General features: G+C 35.0%; 1 protein-coding gene across 5 annotated transcripts in view; it reads right to left on the bottom strand.

Moving 5' to 3' along the window:
* Positions 1–599: 599 nt before the first annotated feature.
* Positions 600–19,662, bottom strand: part of QKI (QKI, KH domain containing RNA binding) — a 158,939-nt gene continuing 139,876 nt past the window's right edge. Inside the window, exons 5-8 of one of the 5 annotated variants that reach the window (XM_065632649.1) lie at positions 16,879–16,966; positions 14,274–14,570; positions 11,529–11,603; positions 600–6,897 (exon numbers count right to left, since the gene is read on the bottom strand). In XM_065632649.1, coding sequence (XP_065488721.1) covers positions 6,881–6,897; positions 11,529–11,603; positions 14,274–14,570; positions 16,879–16,966 — 477 coding nt within the window. In that variant the 3' untranslated portion in view covers positions 600–6,880. Of the gene's footprint in view, positions 6,898–11,515; positions 12,374–13,408; positions 13,644–13,835; positions 13,841–14,262; positions 14,571–16,878; positions 16,967–19,662 lie in introns of those variants that run through there. The other 4 variants (XM_065632650.1, XM_065632653.1, XM_065632652.1 and 1 more) reach the window with 4 other exon arrangements.

The following is a 19,662-nucleotide window of genomic DNA, read 5'->3' as shown; positions in this document are numbered from 1 at the left end:
CATAAATACTAAAAAAAATGATAAAACACCATAATCTATTTCTTCTCTGAAGTGTTCCTCACTAGATTCATACTAGGTAGGGTGGCAGATTTATTATCTTCATTTTCTACAGTAACCAGACCCCCACCCCAAACCAGTATGTTAGCTTTACTACAGAGTAGTACTCCTCTTCCTTATTTGCTCTCAACAGTTGTGACAGTGATGCTTACACAAGTACAGTAACATCCAAATCACTTGGTCATCTTTATAAAACTTATAGAATTGGTGCATCCACAAATCTACATTCAAAATGTGTATTACATGTTTAGGTATGTAATGCATACTTGCCTCATTTACAGTTACAGACGACAGCAGCATATGCAATAAGAAACAGCTAAGCAAAAAATACCCTGCTAATCAGATGACCATGAAAATTTAAACTTCAACAATGAACATCTTTCATAACACTGCTAAAAGCATTCATGAAAATTGAAGTGTGAAAAATGTACATTCTTTATTCTGCTGTTTAGATACAGAACGAAATTTAACTTTTCAGAAAATAAAACTATAGCTACAGCTTTGAGAGCTGTCAGTTTGCTTTTGAGGATAAAGTACATGCACTTTTTCCAGTTACTTTATTGCACATAATGTACAGCCATAAATGGTGTTTTATTTACATGTGTTTTGGCAATGTCCATGTTTGTTTCTCCCCTCAAAATACATTATTTTGCACAAACAACACCTTAAATGTTTCACACAAACTGCCATAATACAAGTCAAAGCATATCCGTATAGATGTTGGTTTGTTATTGGCGTTTTTTTCAATTAATTCTTCTAAGAGTTTTGGATCTCAGTTAATCTCTGCCTCGGGAGCCGGATTCCTCCCGGTGAGTGTGTTGTCAGAGCCGGACGCGGGGCCGCCAACACTGCGACCCGCTGCGCCCAGCCCGCCCTCCCAGGCACAACCCGCCACCTGCAATTAGTGCGCAGGCACAGAGAAGGAAGAGCGCTGTACTCGCGTTAACCAGTTTGATTCAACATTGATTACCACGTGTTAATGTTATGGTTCAGGGGTTATTTGGACAGTATTCCATTAATAGCATTTTAGAAAAATATATCAAATGTATTAAAAACAAAATAGAAATATTCCAATAACAATTATGTACTTTCAACCCTAGGAATGTGTTACTCAGATTCTATTCTGCACAATGCGCTATTTATGATAATTGCTATCTTGACCTGGACACAAAGATTTAAGTTTTGTAGACTCATGTTTCCTCCAAGATAAAGTAATTTTTTTATGGATGGCAACACACTTCAATGTTTCCCTGCATTTTCAGGGCAGAAAACCTTTTAGTGGTCCCCATCAAAGAGTACAATCTGGGAATAAACCATTCGTTACACGCAGAATTTGTATATAGTTTTAAAAGATATGTTCAGATAAAATATCATCAGTATACACTGAACATGCGCTCATTAAAAACATTTGAAAGATGTCCCTGAAGACTCTTTATGAAATATATTGTGGATTGATAACACCAAAAAAAAAAATACTCTCAGAGAAACCAGATTTGTTGTCCTATGGTACCACAGTTCACTTTTAAGACGTGAATAGCATTTCTCAGATTTTAATTTGAAAGGCTCTATGTTTTAAGTTTATATTCTGACCTACTTTAACAAAAAAAAATACCCTAGGATAAAGCCCTTTTTTGGATGGAACATCAACTCTCTAATTGACTTCAATGTACGATCTTTCAAATGTTAGGACAGTTTAACCCCAGAATAATAATAAAGAAAAAGAACCAACTAGCTTCAGTGATGTAGCAATATTGAAGCCATCCTCAAATCCAGTTCTAAACATCTTTCCTATAAGCAGACAATGTATAAAACAGTTAAATGTTCAGACAGGCACTTGGGTAAACTCAGAAATGCATCTGGTGGACAACAATAATTAATATAAAATTTTGATTTTAGAGTTTTCATTTTTGGCTGTCCTTCTAGCTTTAAAGTACTTCAAAACTTACAGCAACTTTTGCTACTGCATATGAAGAAGAATGAGATGAAAATGCACTGTGGACAAAGTATGACAGTAATTCGTATCTAATAAAATACAAAATAATAAAAATATCACAGAAAAGCAGCAGTTCTGGGAATATAAGTATTCTTCAATATAAAATACTAATCTTTTGTCCCGTCTGAATAGTTTCACCTAAGCTGGAGAGAGTACTTCACCAAGTTTAAATATATGCCTCTGATAAAATTCTTTAGGAATATAAATTATTGGCTCTGAAACAACACTTGTGCCATTATCCAATCAAAAGGTTCTGATGTTAACCTGCTGTATACATCTGATTTTTTTATCATCTGCCAGTAGATGACTTTTAGGATAGTAACCTACTCATGATCTGTCAAATTAAAAAAATTTCTGTACAAGTGAAACTATTCTAAATGCATTAATATTTCAGCTGTACCTGTATGTTTTTCTGTAACAAAGAGCTACATGCCATTAAAAAAACTAATGATCATCTTCATTGGAGCTATTTTTCTCCATAAAATAAAGATGCATTACTACCAATACTGTGAGAAGTTTTTAAAATTAATTTTTATATTGCATGGATTTCAAGATACATAGCTTGAAACATCATAAATTAAAGAAGGCATCTGAATAGATGCAAAGACTCCTCATCTGAATTTTTATTATTTACAGAAAAAAAAGGGCTTTCACAAAAACTGTTGACATCTGAAGAGTTACCTACATCGAGGATGTCCCTCGACATTAGCTGTGATTACTGTCGGTTTAAGATTACAAATCTAGGAAGATGACCCAGACTATATAAAAGAGCCTCAGACAGCAGAAGCTTTGAGAAACATTCATCTGTAAAAATATTTGCATAGATGTACATTCAAAACAGCATTTTCACCATTCCAATTCCCTGCATTCACAATGCTACAGTCATCTGCAGGGATAAAGATCACATAAAGGCAGCCCTGGAAGTTGAAATGGTTGTTGCTTGGTAATTTAGAGAAAAGGTGTATTTTTGTACTTTCTGCAATCATTAGGAAATGATCCAGTTTGACCTTTGGCTTACAGAAATTGTACTCCCCTGAGCTAGGCGATACTGACAGACCACAGCAGAAGCACCAAAAAAAAAGTCGCTTAAAATTAGTGTGGCATGAAGAAAATAAGTCACTTCTGGCAAGGAAAAGCCCCAGACTTCATATTTTGATGTACTTAATTCTATCTAGAAGTATTTTGTGCTTAGAAATGTCACATGATGCAACAGTGAATCAGGTGCCAAAACCAACAAATCACAAATTCCTGGGAGATTAACTGCAACCTCTGAATGGTTCAACAGAGAATCAAACTGGTTTCTGTACACCGTCCCAATTTACCAATACACTGGCATCTTTGCTCTTTCGCTGTGAGCCGACAGTAATTATTTTAGAGAAGGAAAAAGAAAGTGTGGAATTAGTAATGCAGATGCTGAAAGGCGAGTGGCAAGACTCTACAAGAAGAATGCCTCAAAAAATGCTACTTTGTTCCCATTTCTACTGGCACCTACTCCCCCAGGTAAAAGGCCAGAATGACCAAAGCCAACGTAATAGTAGTGTGCAGAATGTCAGCTGACAAACAACATAAAAACAAGTCACGTTGTGTTATCTGTGGTCACGTTCCTCAGGGTTAGTCCAGTAACTCAAGACTTTACATTCTTCCATCTTTATTTGTTTATTTTAATTAAACATGTAATGGTTAATAAACAGACATAGTCCAGAGTTAGTAGGTTGGTATTATAACATTTATTAAAATAATGCTATGGGTTAATAGAAACAGCAAAGAACCAAAGAATTAAAATGCAAGCTATGTAAAAACCCAACTAAAACCCAAATATGTCTAATGTATTCATCCAGTAGCTAACTAAAAGCCCAAGAAAGACAACACTCCCAATATAATAAAGTACTGCAAAACAATTGGCAATTTTTCAGTTATCAAAATTGTGGGTTTTGCATTTTGTATCCTTTTTTCTCAATCAGGAAAAAAATTCTTTTGAATGTTATATAACATACATATAAAACAAGATAGAAAAATACATTATAAACTTGTAACAATGGCTGTAAATACATTATCTTACATGTTTCTCATAGGCAATAGGTTGGTTATGGTACATACATAGCATGAAACTACTAAGATAATAAAGAATAGACAAATACATGTCATCTGTACGGTTACATACAAGCGACACTCCCATCTACCCACTCTAAAAAAATTACATAATACTGTCAGAAAGAAGTCTTAAAACTACTTAGTTTAATAAAGAAAAAGTCATTAAAGAATGATAATACTGAGAACCAAGGCATTCAGAAATTTCAAAAGTCATGCTTTTTTTTTTAAGTTGATCCAAAATTTTGTCAACTAAGTTTTCAGAAATTTGTTCAGAGCAAACATTACTTTCACATGTCACACATCTATTTCATACACTCCCCCTCCCCCCCCGTAAAAGACCTTTGATAAACATCTAAAATGTCCAGGTTTTATCATACTTGAGATGAAACCGGATCAAATACTGGTATTGTTTTAGCAAATCTCTCTTCAAATGTTTGAGTGTCGCAAGTTTATTCAACCAACCAACCAAAATAAAATCAAAATGGCACAGCATATACTGTAAGTAAAAACAACACAACTGTATGTGTAACAGGAAGACAAAGCCAGTGGCACAATAAACAAAAAGCTAGCTGAATACGAAAGGATGAATGTCTATTGCATAGTAAATAAACTGATAATTCTTTCCAGGTGAGACAAGATGTTAGATGAGGTCACCATGCAGGTGCTTAAAAATGTAAGCCCTCTTAGCTTACTATTGACCTTTCATTTGGAAGCTGTGAAGATTCGCAGGAGGAGAATAAGTTGACAAGAGGGGAATAAAGTTATCACCTGATATTTGCCAAGTTTAGTACTGAGCCCCACGCAAGGTAATACTTAATGTTTTCAGAACTAAATACTACGTTTCCAACAGCTTCAGCTCTTGCAGTTGCCCAGCTATATGAATCACATGTGGAAATAAAGGTTAAAAATAAAGCATCGCTGGACTTCAAACAATTAGCTGATGTCCCTCTCCTGCTTATCTCATGAAGAAAAGCCAGCGGGCAGATCTAACAAGAGCTGAAAAACACATAACTTGCACGTTGTTTGCCACTGCAGGAGCTGCCTGTGAAAACCGGGGACAGGCTCAGACTATAACTGAAAACTAGCTAAGCACTTTCATTTCCATAGAATATCAGTCTTCTGGGTGATGCTGAAGCCTACTATATATTTGATGTATCTTTATTCCAACCATAACGAAGAAAACTCCTCTCCCTGAACAAAAGGACATACTTCCAGCTCTACAAACATTTGTCAGCTAAGACTCTCATGTAGCATGAGACAGCCCGTGTCACAGAACCCTTTGGTTTACTTTGCACAAGTATGGCATTTGCTATGACTTGAAAGTCAAGTGGCTGAAATAATGATGGGCTGCTTTGACAAAAACTTAGCAAATATTTTACGTAACGAGATTTTGGCAAAGTCACATCACACTAGTGTGGCAAAAATCAGGTAACTAATATGGTCAACTCATCATTTGTCTTTCCTCACAGCTTCTTTCACATACTGGGCGACTGAGTGGCATGCAGTAACTTGTCTGAGGGAGAAGCTGATTATACAAGACATTTGACTAAATGACCATGAAGAAAATAAGGCACTTCCTTTTCTTTAGACTTATTCCAATACTTAAAAAATAAAAAAGAAAGACTAAAAGGCTCTTTTGGTCTTTTGTTTCTTGACAACCACCAGAAAAAATCATTTAATGAAATAAAGGGTTTCTTTGTTCTTTTTTTCTTTTTTTATAACACTTGAAAGTATAAAATGCTACATTTCCAAAAATATATTTTTTTCTGCACCAGCACCCTTGTATAGTAAAAGTATCTACTTTTTTGTTCATTTTGTTTCAATGCACTACACTTTATCTACAATTTCATTACATGTATACAGCAAATAGGCAAGCATGGCTTTTACATCCTTAATGAATTTTTTTCTATACAGGGAGGTTTAAAAAAAATATTTGAACAGTTTGCCCAGTAATGTGACACATAATGCATGTACCTTGTTCTCATGTACTCTTCCAAGGAGATTAAAATATGGTTAAAATAATTTAAACTCAGATTTTGCTTTAATAGTGTTGCTGTTTTGTTCTCTGCGTTAATGTAGTTCTGAAAAGTCATCGTAATCTGCATTTCATGGCACACTTTCCTTTAAAACGTCCAATTTGGCAGGCAATAGAAAAAAGGCTGCAACATCTGCCCTGTGAGGGCACTGGTAGTGACTAAACAGCATATCAAATTTTGAATACTTTTTGGAATCCCTTCCCCAATGACATCCCTGACCAAAGGTTCATGCATGATGCATCATCACACAGTACATTCAGAGAGAGCTTTGACTTCTTTTTTTTTTTTTTTTTCTTTTTTTGAGAAGAAAAATATTCCTAGAAGTCTCTCACAGTAACTGCCTCTGTCATCGGGTAGTTAAGGGACATCTGTCTCCATGGGGTGCGAGGCCTCCTTACCGTTCGCTTGGGGCGGGACACTAGAGGATGATCAGTGCGGAGGGATGAGTTGGACCTTATTGCTTTACTACTATTCAGTGCAGGTTCTAGAACCACTTTCACCCAAACAGGAGAACAACAAAAAGCGGAGTTGGAGGACAACAATTTCTTTGTCTGTTTTGTTAGATGGTAAGACGAACGGACAAGTGCCCCAGCTCGCTGCACTGAAGACAGGCAAGCAAAGGCGTTTACCAGTTAACTGATCAGCAGGCAGGCATGGTCAGGTCATCATTGGGTGAAGAGTTCAGAGGTCAGAAGGTCATAGGTTAGTTGCCGGTGGCGGCTGGGTGGTTAGAAACAAAAAAAAAAAAATAAAAAAAATAAAAAAAAATAAAAAACAAAACAAAACAAAAAAAAGAAAGAAAAGATAGAGAAGAGATTAGTTCCAGCTAGTGACGGCTTAATGACAACATGAAAACTAATCACAACTAATAAAAAAAACAAGCATGTTTAATTCTGACATACTGATCGACACCATCTACAGAATGCAATAAAATCATGACAGCCCTCCATCATGATTTGGACACGTGAAGGAGAAGCCCGCTCCCACAAAACCGGTTAACAGGAGAAATAGAGATAAAATACGACTAACGACTAATGGTTAGTAGCAGTCGATGAAGGAAACTGGAAAACAAAAAACAATGAACAGTTTTGGAACTGGGTAGAAGAATACTGGAACAGTCAGTGCACAGCATCAGTATCTGACTGCTATTAAGCATTAGTACCTCCCCAGGTGCAAGCATTAAAGCAACTATTAATGATGGATGTGATTATTAATAACTGGTTGTTAAAAGAATGGAGTCATCTAAGGAATTCTGGACTTAGAGAAACAATTTGGTTCAACAAACTATGGGCCAAACAAAGGGGTTTTGTTCAATAAATTTTTTATTGCCTTTCATTTATTCTATTTACAAACGACATGGAATTTCTTGGCCTCATGATACAAAGCAATACTAAACTGTAGTCTAGCAAAGTAGGCATCATCGTGGGAACCAGGAAAACGCTCTGCCTGCTACTTTAGCCAGCACTTTCCTGTTCAAAATACTATTTTACACATATAGGACACTTATAAAATGCACTTGCATGTAAACACTGTAGAAGTCCTGCCATTTTAAAGTCTATACTTAAAAAGCTCTAAGTACATCAAAAAATAGAGAAAATATCTAATTGATACTAATAAGGCATTTTAAAACTACAAACAGCTCTCTTTATTCATTTTCAAAGCTAATACTCTGCAAATACAATAAAATCTGACATTTCATATACATTCCTGCTTTATATTTTTATATTTTAAAAGAAGCCACCTGTAAATACTATTTTCTTTTGCAATAAACAAAAAAAAACCCCAAACAAAACAAAAATTAAAACCCAAAATCACAAAAAAATTACAGTAAAACATAAAAAAGTTCTCAAGTGGAAAGTTATCATTCCCAATGTTCTTGAGCTGTTCCTTCTTTAATCATTCTCTCACATTCTCCTTCACCAAACTTGGTCCACTTAACAGTAGTATGATTTTTTTTTTAAGACTCATCAACAGCTTAATTATAGCTAATAAATTCTGAGGTTGATAAAGTTTTTGTACTGTTGCCATTTTGACTACGGCAGAGGAGATGAAAGTGAGAAAGGTATTCAGTGCAAAGTCAGATTTGTGCCATTACATAAAATGAAGACCAGTAGGTGTAATATTCACAGATAGCATCGATTTTGCAATCTTTCTCATGGGCTGATTTACTTTCACATAATTAAAATGGCCTATCATTTAGCGAACAGTTCGTAACACTATGAAAAATTACTACTGTAACGTAAATGAGACCACATGCTCCCTGAATTTTTGCAGAATCACTCTAAGTGGGATTTGTTTAAATTAAAATGGCTGTTTCAAAAATAAAAATAAATATTTTATGTGGCACAATCTCACCACTTTACAGGTATACTAGAAACAGACTCTTAAAGCATCTTGATACTGATTACGATTTTGATTAAATGATATTAAAATTTATTTATAAATTATGTGACAGTTTGTTTCGATAAAACATTCAAGAAAATTCTTAGCATTAATATTTCTTGTGGAGTTTATAATCAAAGCAAGCTACCTTTTAAAAATACCAGTACACCTGTGATACATCCTCTGCCAAGTCTCTGGCCTTCTACAGTACACACAGGTTTGTCAACTGTGCAACACCATTTACAGTTTATTACAATTAAATCAGTCAGTCTGTCTGTTATATGCATCAAATTCCATTGTGTATTATATATATAATGGGGTTTTATTTTGAGTTAAAATGAGCTATATTTTTCAACCCTTCACCAATTCTAAATGCTTAGTTGTGAAACATCCACACATTTGGGGATTCTTGCTTTAAATGCAGTGCTTAACTCTAAAAACAAAACCCAAAAAAACAAAACCAAAAACCAACTATGCAAAGAATAAAAACCTACTTAAAAAGTGAATGCAGTAGTACTACAAAGTCATCTGAAAGTTGATTTATAATTAAAGAAAACTTTAGACCCAATGAATGTGAATATAGATTTAGTGACGTTTAACTATATATAAAAAAAGTTTACGCATTAAAAAAAGTATTTCGGTTTGCTGACATTGTCTTTCATGGTTATAGCTATATAAATATATTGGTGACAGACCAACCAATCGGTGAATATGGCAAATACTGAGATTATTTTGATTATACAATGTAATTTTAGCACATTAAAAGAAACTGCTTTATTGCAGATCAAATTTCTCTTCAAAATCTTTTGTGACACTGTTAAATCTGTGCAGTGATAATCTAGGATTTCAAATTCAAAATACAACGAAGTACAGTTGTAATATTAACTTTGCGTAAGTTTCTTAATACACACTGGGATTTTTTAGATAAGACTTTAAAATAATGTTCTCCTGAAATATCAGCATGGTTTTCATGCTATAAGAGAGAAGTATGCCTGAGTTATTCCGCAGGAGATAAGCCATGTGTATGTATCTACATAAGACAGTGGGCTTCCAATATTCCTAGAGATGAAAACTGTATTATCAGAAAATGGCTGTATTTTGAAAGAAAGTGAAATGATATAATTAATTTCAATTACTTATAAGTGACCCAGACGAAACATCTAGGCCCTTTGCAAAATATTTGAAATCTATGTTGAGTGAACACTAAAATGATGAACTTAAACTACGGACTGGTATTCTCCCCACCCCCTGTGCTTTATCAATGTATTTACTAGTTGTCTCAGGCAAATATCTAATTAAACAAAAAAGGTAGTCTCACCTGTCACCTGAATCTACCATTGCAGATCATGAAAGACCATTAGCAAAAACTTATTTTTACAGCATCAGGTCAAACTTTCAAAGACAACCAAATCCTTACCAGCCATTATCTTGACAGAGTTAATTTTAATCTTTTTTCTATTTTTCTTTTTTTCTATAAACATGGGCTATGACCTTATTCTGGCTGTTTCCCATTGAAAAATTCTCAAAAAATGAGAACAAGCCAATGGGCTGTAAATAGTGTGTGGTGATATAAAAGAAGCAGCAATCTTCTAGAAAGCTTAAGTGTCTTGTCAGCTTTACACTTTCTGTAAAGCATAAGATCATATGAAAGATAAAAGTGTTACATAAATATAGCAAATATCCAGGAGGGCCCCTTTTTACAGTATTGACTGAAATCTGTATTGTTTCTTGTAGTTAATTTATGGAAGGTTGTGAGAAGTGAAGTGTAGCTGATGTTAAGAGATGTCACATCTGTCACTTGAATTTGGCTTTTGAATATTACAGTATCATGGAAGTCTGCACGACACTGATTTTGATGAGAGCAGAATAATAATACTTGACACATAACGCTTTGCATCCTCAAAGCCCTGTACAAAACAAGAACCCCCACAACACCCCTGTGAGGTAGGGAAGTATTATTATCCTTATTTTACAGATGGGAAAACATATACAGAGAGATTAAATGACTTGCCGAAACCCACAATGAGTCAGCAGCAGGGATGGGATAAGAATTCAGCCCACACACTACTCCCTAGCCAATGTCAATAAACCGAAAAATAGGACTTTTCTCAATAAGCTTAAATACTTCATTCAGGGGTCCAAAGGCGTTACACTTGAGGAAAAGGAGAAAAATGAAGATTTACTTTCCATTCAAGGGTTAAAGAGAGATGCCCAAATATTGGATGTCATCTCACCAACAGGACTTCAAAAGTTGCTTCTCCTTCAGGTTATACATTTTAGCAGCAAAAGGCAAATAACAAGCAACAGATTTTGGCAAAAAAGCCAAAACACCCTTCCTTCCCCTACCCTTAGGAATTCAAACTCAAACAACTTTTGAAGTATTATCTTCACAGCCCTTACCTTTCTGAATTCAGTCAGGTATCTGAGAACATGCATCCTCCTCATAATATACAGTACAGTGGCTCAAAAGTTTATTGAAAAAAAAGGAATCTAAATCTTCAGATTTCTCCAGACAGACAGGAGGCATTTATTCCTTTACTTCTTTCTCATTAAGCAACCATCCATTCATTTTATTTTGCAACACCAATCTGATATTTCCAAACCAATTAAAAGAACAAATTGGGGGGGGGGGGGTGAGGGGGCGCACAACCAAATTAATTATTGCAGCACTGAATTCATAGTGTTTCCTGATGCAGATGGATCTTTAATATTCTTAAAAGGGAACCAGCTATGGCATTTGTATTAAATATACCACTAAGTTTATACATTTGAGCTGGGAAAGCAAAGTTTAAAAAATGCTTTTAAATCCACAAGCATTCCCCGAGCTTTTAAATATTAACTCTTCAGTTCTTTGAGAAAAGTAATGAATGGGTCAAAAATAGGGTATTTGGTTAACCAGCTGTGGTGTTGCAAATCTCATGTACACTCAAAGCACTTCTTACAAACAAGAACTGCAGAACTAAACTAACCTCGGTCTGCGGTCACAATCCTTTGGTAAGGATGGACACGCATATCGTGCCTTCGAACTTTAGTAGCCACCGCACCTAGTTAAATTGCAATTACCAAGACAAAGTTAGAAAACATTCAAAGAAAACATTAACAGCAGGTTTATCAAAATGGATTTAAATGATCATTAACTACAAAAGTTCATTTTAAGAAAAGCAACAAGTTAAGGCACAGTAGTTTCAAATCTTAATCTTAAAAAGAAGTTATCTGTGCAGATTAATATTGCATTTCTTTTAAACATCCTGGCCTTAACCTGTTTAATCCATTCATTTACAATCCCAAAATTACAGTATTTCATGAAATCTATTAGACCCAAGCACATTTAAGCTTTACTAGTCACATATTCACTGAAGTGCCTTTCTTGCAGCAGGACTATTTTAAATAATGCCATCTTTTAATACTGACAATTATTTGCTAACCTTAAGATCACTTCCAGTTCTACCACAAAAAAAAAGTTTTAAAGCAATTCTTCAAGCCTACAGATTGTGATTTTAAACTTTAAGTCAATAAGTATGAACTGCAATGAATTAGGTGATTAGTAAAGCAAACACTATATAGAACACTTAGCAGTCAGTATACTACTATACACTCATAAATTACAGCTACTCTGTAATAATAGGAGCTAATCCAAATTAATAGCACTATTTTATTTTAAATCTATGTGCAAAAAAGTGCAAGTAAGTCACTGACTGCTAGGCCAAGCTTTTTTCAAGGCTGCTGAAACTAAGCATTTGTTAAAATTCAGATCTGATGAAGGATCAGTTAAGACCGTTCTTGAATTCTTAGCCTTTCGTTGGGAAAGCCATACCTGAAGATAAAAGGAAGGGAATTGTAAGTTAGTCACCAACTAAAGTTTGATCTCAACACCAATATCCCCCAAAATACTTATAGGGATGCATTACTCTGCCATTTTTAACAGAATTATTCCAAGACATCTTAGAGGTCCACCACAAAAATTGGCCAAGTTTAGCACATTATTAATGAGACTGAGTGTATCACTACATGAAACTCAACAAAAAACTAATTTAATTCAATTAACTCCATACAACTGCCCAGATGATAGAGCCACGTATTAAGAGTTATTGATTCTATGCTACCAAACTGGGAGTATGGTCTTCTTTTTTTCCCCCTCCCTTTTCCTTTTTTAAATAAGATTATTTGGTGAGATCTGTTTTGGGCAATACATCTGTGCTATCACAGCTGAGCCCATAAGTATGCAATGGTATCAGATGCCATTTTAGGAGTAATTTTCCCTTCCTCTCTCTACAGAAGGTTCTGCGAGAAATCGAAGTTCTCTGCATTGGATTATTAGTATGGAATGATGTATTTATTTACTTGCTATTAACTGGATTCGGGAGAGGGGTTTGCCACTAACCAGCAATTGACAGCTACTGTGATGATGCCTGTAACTGTGACTTTACCACAGGACATATCACAAGTGGACTCAGAGACTGGGAATGAATGAGCTGGGAAGAATATTTACATGTTTGTGAGAAATTAATGAATGATGACATGATCATATATTCACTGAATTTTAGCTGTGGGGTAACAGGCAACAACCATAGGCTGCTCAAAGACAGACCCACTGCATACCTTTGTCCTACTAAAATTTTTGTTATCGATTCACTAATCCTGAAAGGCAGAAGTCTGAAATATGTTTTCTTTTTTACTGTACAAAATATAATGTGGAAACAGGCACACATGCAGATAACTCAACAAGTATTTGTCATGTAAGTGAAGCAGTGACTTTTTGCAATACTTTCAACAAAATATTGACTTTGAACCTTATTGTCCAGTGTTCATTAGAGATGTTTAGAATTTGTGTAAATCAATAACTGGCACTGAACAAACGAAGATCAAAGTCCTATAAAATCAACATTATGCAGCACCAAGGTCATATGCAGTTCAAAACAAACTGAAGAGAAAATATTTAGATTCTGTAGATAGTAGGGAAGGAAGAAAATATTGGAACTGCTTGTTTCATATTGACTAACTGAATTGTCATGGCTTCTTTATCATTCTCACCTTCAAAGAGCAAGTCAATGATCTGAAATATTAGGAATGATGGGCATTTCAATTCAATGTATATAAAAGAAGCCATTATAAAGTTGCTAACTGTATCATGCTTTGATCAGAACTCAGTTTGCTTGATATTCATTCGCTGAAATTATTTTCTGCTTACAAGATAATTCACAGCTTTCTGACACCAGGGAGAGATGAGTTGTGTAGTAAATAAAGAAGCAAAAATCCCAAAAAACTTAAAGACCTTTCCATTCTCTCCAGTTTTGCCACTAAAAAGGTATAGCAAAATAGGAAGTTCCATCTTCCAAAGATTACTGGAAATTAATCTATGATAAAGAGATTACAAACAAATCTGGCATTTATGAGAGCCCAAATGACATATCACAGATGCCGACTTCTATCTAGGTTTTTTTTTCTTGCCTATGTATCCACCACCTAGTGTCATACAAACATTAATATTTTCTGTAATATTAATATACTAAATACACACATTTAATACGGCAAAATATGCTTAAAATGTTTAAGAGTTATACCATTTGAGCAGTTTTCCTAGGCAGTTTTGAGATACCTGAGAGATAAGATTGTCGCTTTAAATTTTTTTCTTCGAGTCCCATGACCTCTACCTTGCAAATATAATAAAAACATACGCAATATATTCTCCAGTCAGGCGCAGACAAAGATCTTACCTAATACACCACTAGGTTCAATGGGATACTCAAGGATTGATGTAGCTGGTGCCAGCGTGTAGGGGTATTCATACGGTGTGTAAATTAAACCAGCTTCGGGTCCAGGTGGAACTATTGCAGCGGTGGGATGAGGAGTTCCGTTTGGCATGACAGCGGTTTGTATTTGTCTGATCAAAGGCATTATGGTAGGGCCAGCGGGCGTAGGAGTACGCAGGGCAGCTGGCGGGAGAACAGGCGCAGGCCCAGTAATAATCCTTGGAGCCTGGGCTGTTGCTGCAAGAGAAAAGGCAAGGGCTGCTACAGTAAGCAAAGAAATTCAGAGGAAAGTATGGAGACAGCAGTACAAAACGTGGAGAGAATGGGAAAAAAGGGGAAAAGTAGGAAAGAAGAAAAATAAAAGGAAATCATTAGTACATGCGCTGATCACAGTGCCAAAGCACACCATTCAAATGCAAACAGCTTTCCATTTTCCAGTGTGATTAAGTATGAACATGCAAAATAAAAAAGCCATTGTAAAACAGTGAGGTAGATTTCTCAAACAGGTTACACAGCACAAAAGCTCAAAAAAGACCACATTTCTTCATTTATGCTATCAAGACTGCATGAGACTGAGATGCATGCAGAAGGTACAAGGAAAATACTGTGATGATCAAATACAGCATACAAAATTTAGTGCAACTATAGAGTCCACAGATACTCAGTTATGCAGTTGCCGTATGATTCTACAGCTTTTATACATCTTAAAATTGCATTTAAACATATACACAATTCCAGTTTCCAGGATGAGCGAAGTGAATGATGACCTAGAAGCACAACGCATCTCCTCTCCTACTCTAGCATGAATAAAATCGACTCAGAAGAGATTTCCACATCAAATTCCCCAAAATAAAATACTGTCTTCGTACTAGAAGTTCACTATGGACTTGCTTATGTTAAAGAAAATAGGTGCCAAAACCAAAACAAAAACCAAAACAGTACTATCACATTTCATTACATGTTATGTGAAGCATGTTGGCACATAAGATGAACAACTCCTTACATACTAACACATCAGCTGGTAACAGTCAATATTAAAAGATTATAATTTATAGATTTCTATGCACTACTGTTGATTTACATTGATTTATTTAACTTACAGGTGGTCTGAAATGAGAAACATGGCAGTAGTTTTTCAGATTTCAGATTGTTGTGGCTTAATTTTTTTTTTCTTTTTTAAACAAAAGTGCTCAGGCTGAATGCATTATTTAAAAAACCTCCCAAACGTTTTAATTAAACGGAAATAAACCAGTATGGCTTCTACATCTTCAAGCTTTCAGTAAAATCAAAACACAAGCAGTGAAACTGTCTTATCAAAAAGTGAATATTGGTGTGGAAATCTCAAGCAAAAAAAAAAAAAAAAAAAAAAAAAAAAGAAAAAGAAAATCCATCTTCCCGCTTATACTGATACAATAGAACAATGGGAATAGATCAGACAAAGAAATTGCTCAAATGAATATAAAGATTTCTATGCAACAGTTTGCATCAATTTACACTAATCTGAAAGCTATTCTGCTCATAAATTTGCAATAATTTAGAGACTAAAATATATTTTTAATTGATCTGGCTTTAAATATTACAGTGTTCATTAGGGTTGAAAGATTTTCCACCACCATTGTAGTGGTAAAAGCCCTTGCTTATGTCTCTTTTCAAATCAGAATAATTACACTGGTGTAAGCACTCTCAAATTGACCTAACTGCATTCCAACCTTTAAACATATTCAACACTGAAATGGTGACTGTGCGGAGAAACAAATTTGCAAATATCAGTAGGCCCTTAGTGAAAAGACTGATTTAACTATGCTTATATTTGACATCTGTATCACAGCTACAGCAAAAATTTCCTTTGGAACAGTATCAGCAACTACATTTTCTGGAGGAGAAATGAGATTTTCAACTAGAGAAAATTATTTGTATCGCACATAATATGTATATGTTCTCATTAGTAAGTGTATGTAATTAATTTTCAAGTATAAACCTGTGCATACATGCATTTGCAAAAGCATTGTCACACAAACGTAATGGAAGAAATCGTAAAAATGGCTCATTACATCACTGATCCCTGTGAACTCAGCTGTGAAATCAGTTGATGAATTGTTGGAAAAACAAAACATTGGGGGAACACATGCAAGCAAGATGAAAGGAAGAAATGTAATACAGAAAAATGTATTCACAGTATCCTGAATATCTGTAACATTTTCAAATTAAATCACTAAAAATAAAATTGAAAAGGGGTCTGTTGTCCTTCATATGTATTAAGGAAAAATGATTGTAAGACAGAAAAATCAGGGTTAAGGGGTGAACTTTTTAAAATTATGTATTTGTAAATATTTCAACCCAGACATACTGTTTATAAAAGAGGGGAGGAGGAGTGTGGAATACCTAAAACTGACATAACTTATCTCCAGAAGATCTCTTGCAAGAGCTCCCTACTGTTTTGTTGGTTTTTTTTTTACTGACTTCCATTCTCCAACACACTTGCTACAGTACATGTGCCAAAATCAGCTTTGAGAATCAGAACCTGCAAACATTACTATGGCTTTGACCCTCGAGCTTGTAACGTGCTTACGTGATTTGATGTTGGCATCTCTGTAGGTGCCATTCAGAATTGCAAGCTCCATCAGCTGCATCTTTTTAAGGCTGTCTTCTCCTTCTGCCTGCATGTGAAAAGACAGAAAGAAAGTAAGGCTTATTATTAATTCACTAGTTCACAAGATTCAAGGCAGGAGTAGGAGTAGGAAATGTAGGAGTAGTTACATTTCTACAGTCCGAAAATTACATTCGGCCCTTTGAAGGCAACAGCGAGGCTGATGTGGCCCCTGGTGAAAATGAGTGTGACACCCCTGATTTAAGGGACCTAGAATAAAATGCCTTCAGGTTTTATCCAAGCAAAATGCCTGCTTACCATTAGTCACAAAACCAGTAAGTTTTGTCAACTTTTCCTTAAAATTTAGTGCAAGTTGCTTATTGTCTATCATTAAGAGGTGTTGATAAGTATCTTAAAAGAGTTTTGAAGAAGGCTTATACCATAAATTATAAAAATAGGGTTAAGCGTAAGTTGTGCTTGATAAAAATTGTTTAAGGTATTTTTAAAGTTTTAATAAACATTTTAATGTACTCTTAAAGGGATCTTTAAAAATACTGTAACATTGGGCTAGAGAAAGAACAGACACTACAAATTTTAAGCAACTTCAGTTTGTTGTAACTTGCTCCACTGTAGTTGATACGGACTACTTTGGGGTGTGGGGAGGTGGGGGCATGATGGGGCAGCACGGAGGGAAGCAAACAAAAAATAAACAACAAACTTTCAATAGCTTTCCAAACAGAACATCAACAACTTTGTAAGGCAGAATTCACAATTCTGGCATATACAGATGTATTCCAATTAGGATACAACTACGATTCACACAGTATTCTTGGTTTTGTCTCAATATAAATTACTTCCCTGAAGTTATCTACTCCATTGGTATCCTGCAGCATGCATAAATATTACACAGTAGTCAGTAAAAAAAGCTCACGTCTTCAGTTACTAACAAAAGTATTTCTAATCAGTACAATTCTAGTCTTAAGATCTGTCTTTCCAGAAATACTACCATTTGTTTAGTCTACATCCTATCAACCAGAAATCAAGATTATGATATAGGAAACCCCAGAGAGATGGTCAGCATCTACTGTAATGTTGAGTTACCACCTTGCTTCTCGCACTGAACACCACTGCTGAAATTCTCAGTCAGATGGAAAAATGGGCAGCAACAGCTGCATTGCATTCTTCCTTCGCTGTACAGGATTTCTTCTATTTTTACTTATCTTGTCTATTCACACAATGTTTTCCAGATATTTGGAACAGCATTTTCCATACTATGCAATCCGCTCTGAAAATCTTAGAAGTCTGATTTCAGAAAGTCACCTGTCTTAAACTACAGTTCTTCCAGATGGTTTGAACTAGGACTTCCAAGAGCAAGAGTGATTACAAAAAAAAAAACCCAAACAACAAACCAATCCACCACCATACCATAAACCAACAGTATTAAAAGCCACAAAGAACTGCAATCACTACCAATAACCACAAAATATATTAAATACCTCTGCGTCCATTACAGCACTGCACCGGTAAAACATTGTCTCAAACTAGTTAATAGGATTATCTACACACAGTGTTCCAAACATATAGGGAAATATTTTTTCAGGCTATTTTGCAGCAAAACACTGTTATACATACTTTACTACCAAACTACAGAAAAGTAATTTACTAAATTAAATTCTAAGACAAAAATGTTTTTAAATTGTATGTAAGCAAATATAGTACTTAGTGTGAGGTATGCTCAAGGACCACCACCCCTTGCAATGGAAACTTACATCTGATTTTTATCAACAACTTAGAATCAACACCGTAAGATGGGTCAACACTAAATCACTTTCAGATGTCAGCAATGAAAGTCTTAACTGTAATACTGAGGACTTGCATAAACACAAAGGCTGCACACAGTAACAATTTATGCTGTTAAACATTCAGAATATACCTAAAGTTGGACATTATATATTAAATACTGTGTGACAGACCAAGCTAACACTAATATTGAAAAAGTAAACACACATTCAATTGCCATGTTAACTACAAATCAATCGTACAGTTAAGTACTGTACTATCCAGAAACCTCAGACTCCAGTCATTAAGATAAGACCCTCTGGAATATAAAATGTACTGATTAAAGCATGCTTAATAGGACACACTCAGAATAGACTTACAATTTACATGCAAACGAAACCTATTTTTCTTTAGAAGCTATTATTACATTGCATCTTTGCTGGTAAATCACCTAGACAATCATAATACGATAAAACCAATCCCAAATCTATCTGCCTATCCGGAGCTCACTAATTCTTGTCATTCTGGATATACCTTATCTAATTTATTTTAGCAATAAAGATTAACACACTGATTCCTCTTTTCCCCTGCTCCCACAATGGTTATACTTTGTTATTGGCTTTTTGCTTAAGTTCCTTTATTTGTGTATTTATTTGAAAGTGTAACAAAAAAACCCTCCTCACACAGTCAGCTGCATCTCCCATATCGTTCCATTAATGTTACTAAAATGGTTCACTTCCTCCAAATAAGAGTTCAGGTGATTGATCTGACACCATTAATGAGTCCCAGTAAATGCTGAATCTTACATTCCACTTGCTAGGATAATTTTAGCAACTCTAATCCCAGATTTTGCACCACAGTGAATATTTCCCAAATGTAACTATTTATAGGGTAGTAATTTTAAGGCAGAAAACATTTTTTCCCTTCTGATATACCCACAAGGAGTTATAACAACTTAAAAGCAATAAAACAAAAAAACGTTAGATG

Source organism: Caloenas nicobarica, chromosome 3, assembly GCF_036013445.1.
Source record: "Caloenas nicobarica isolate bCalNic1 chromosome 3, bCalNic1.hap1, whole genome shotgun sequence".
NCBI classification, from domain to species: Eukaryota; Metazoa; Chordata; class Aves; order Columbiformes; family Columbidae; genus Caloenas; species Caloenas nicobarica.
This window is presented reverse-complemented; position numbering and strand designations above follow the sequence as displayed.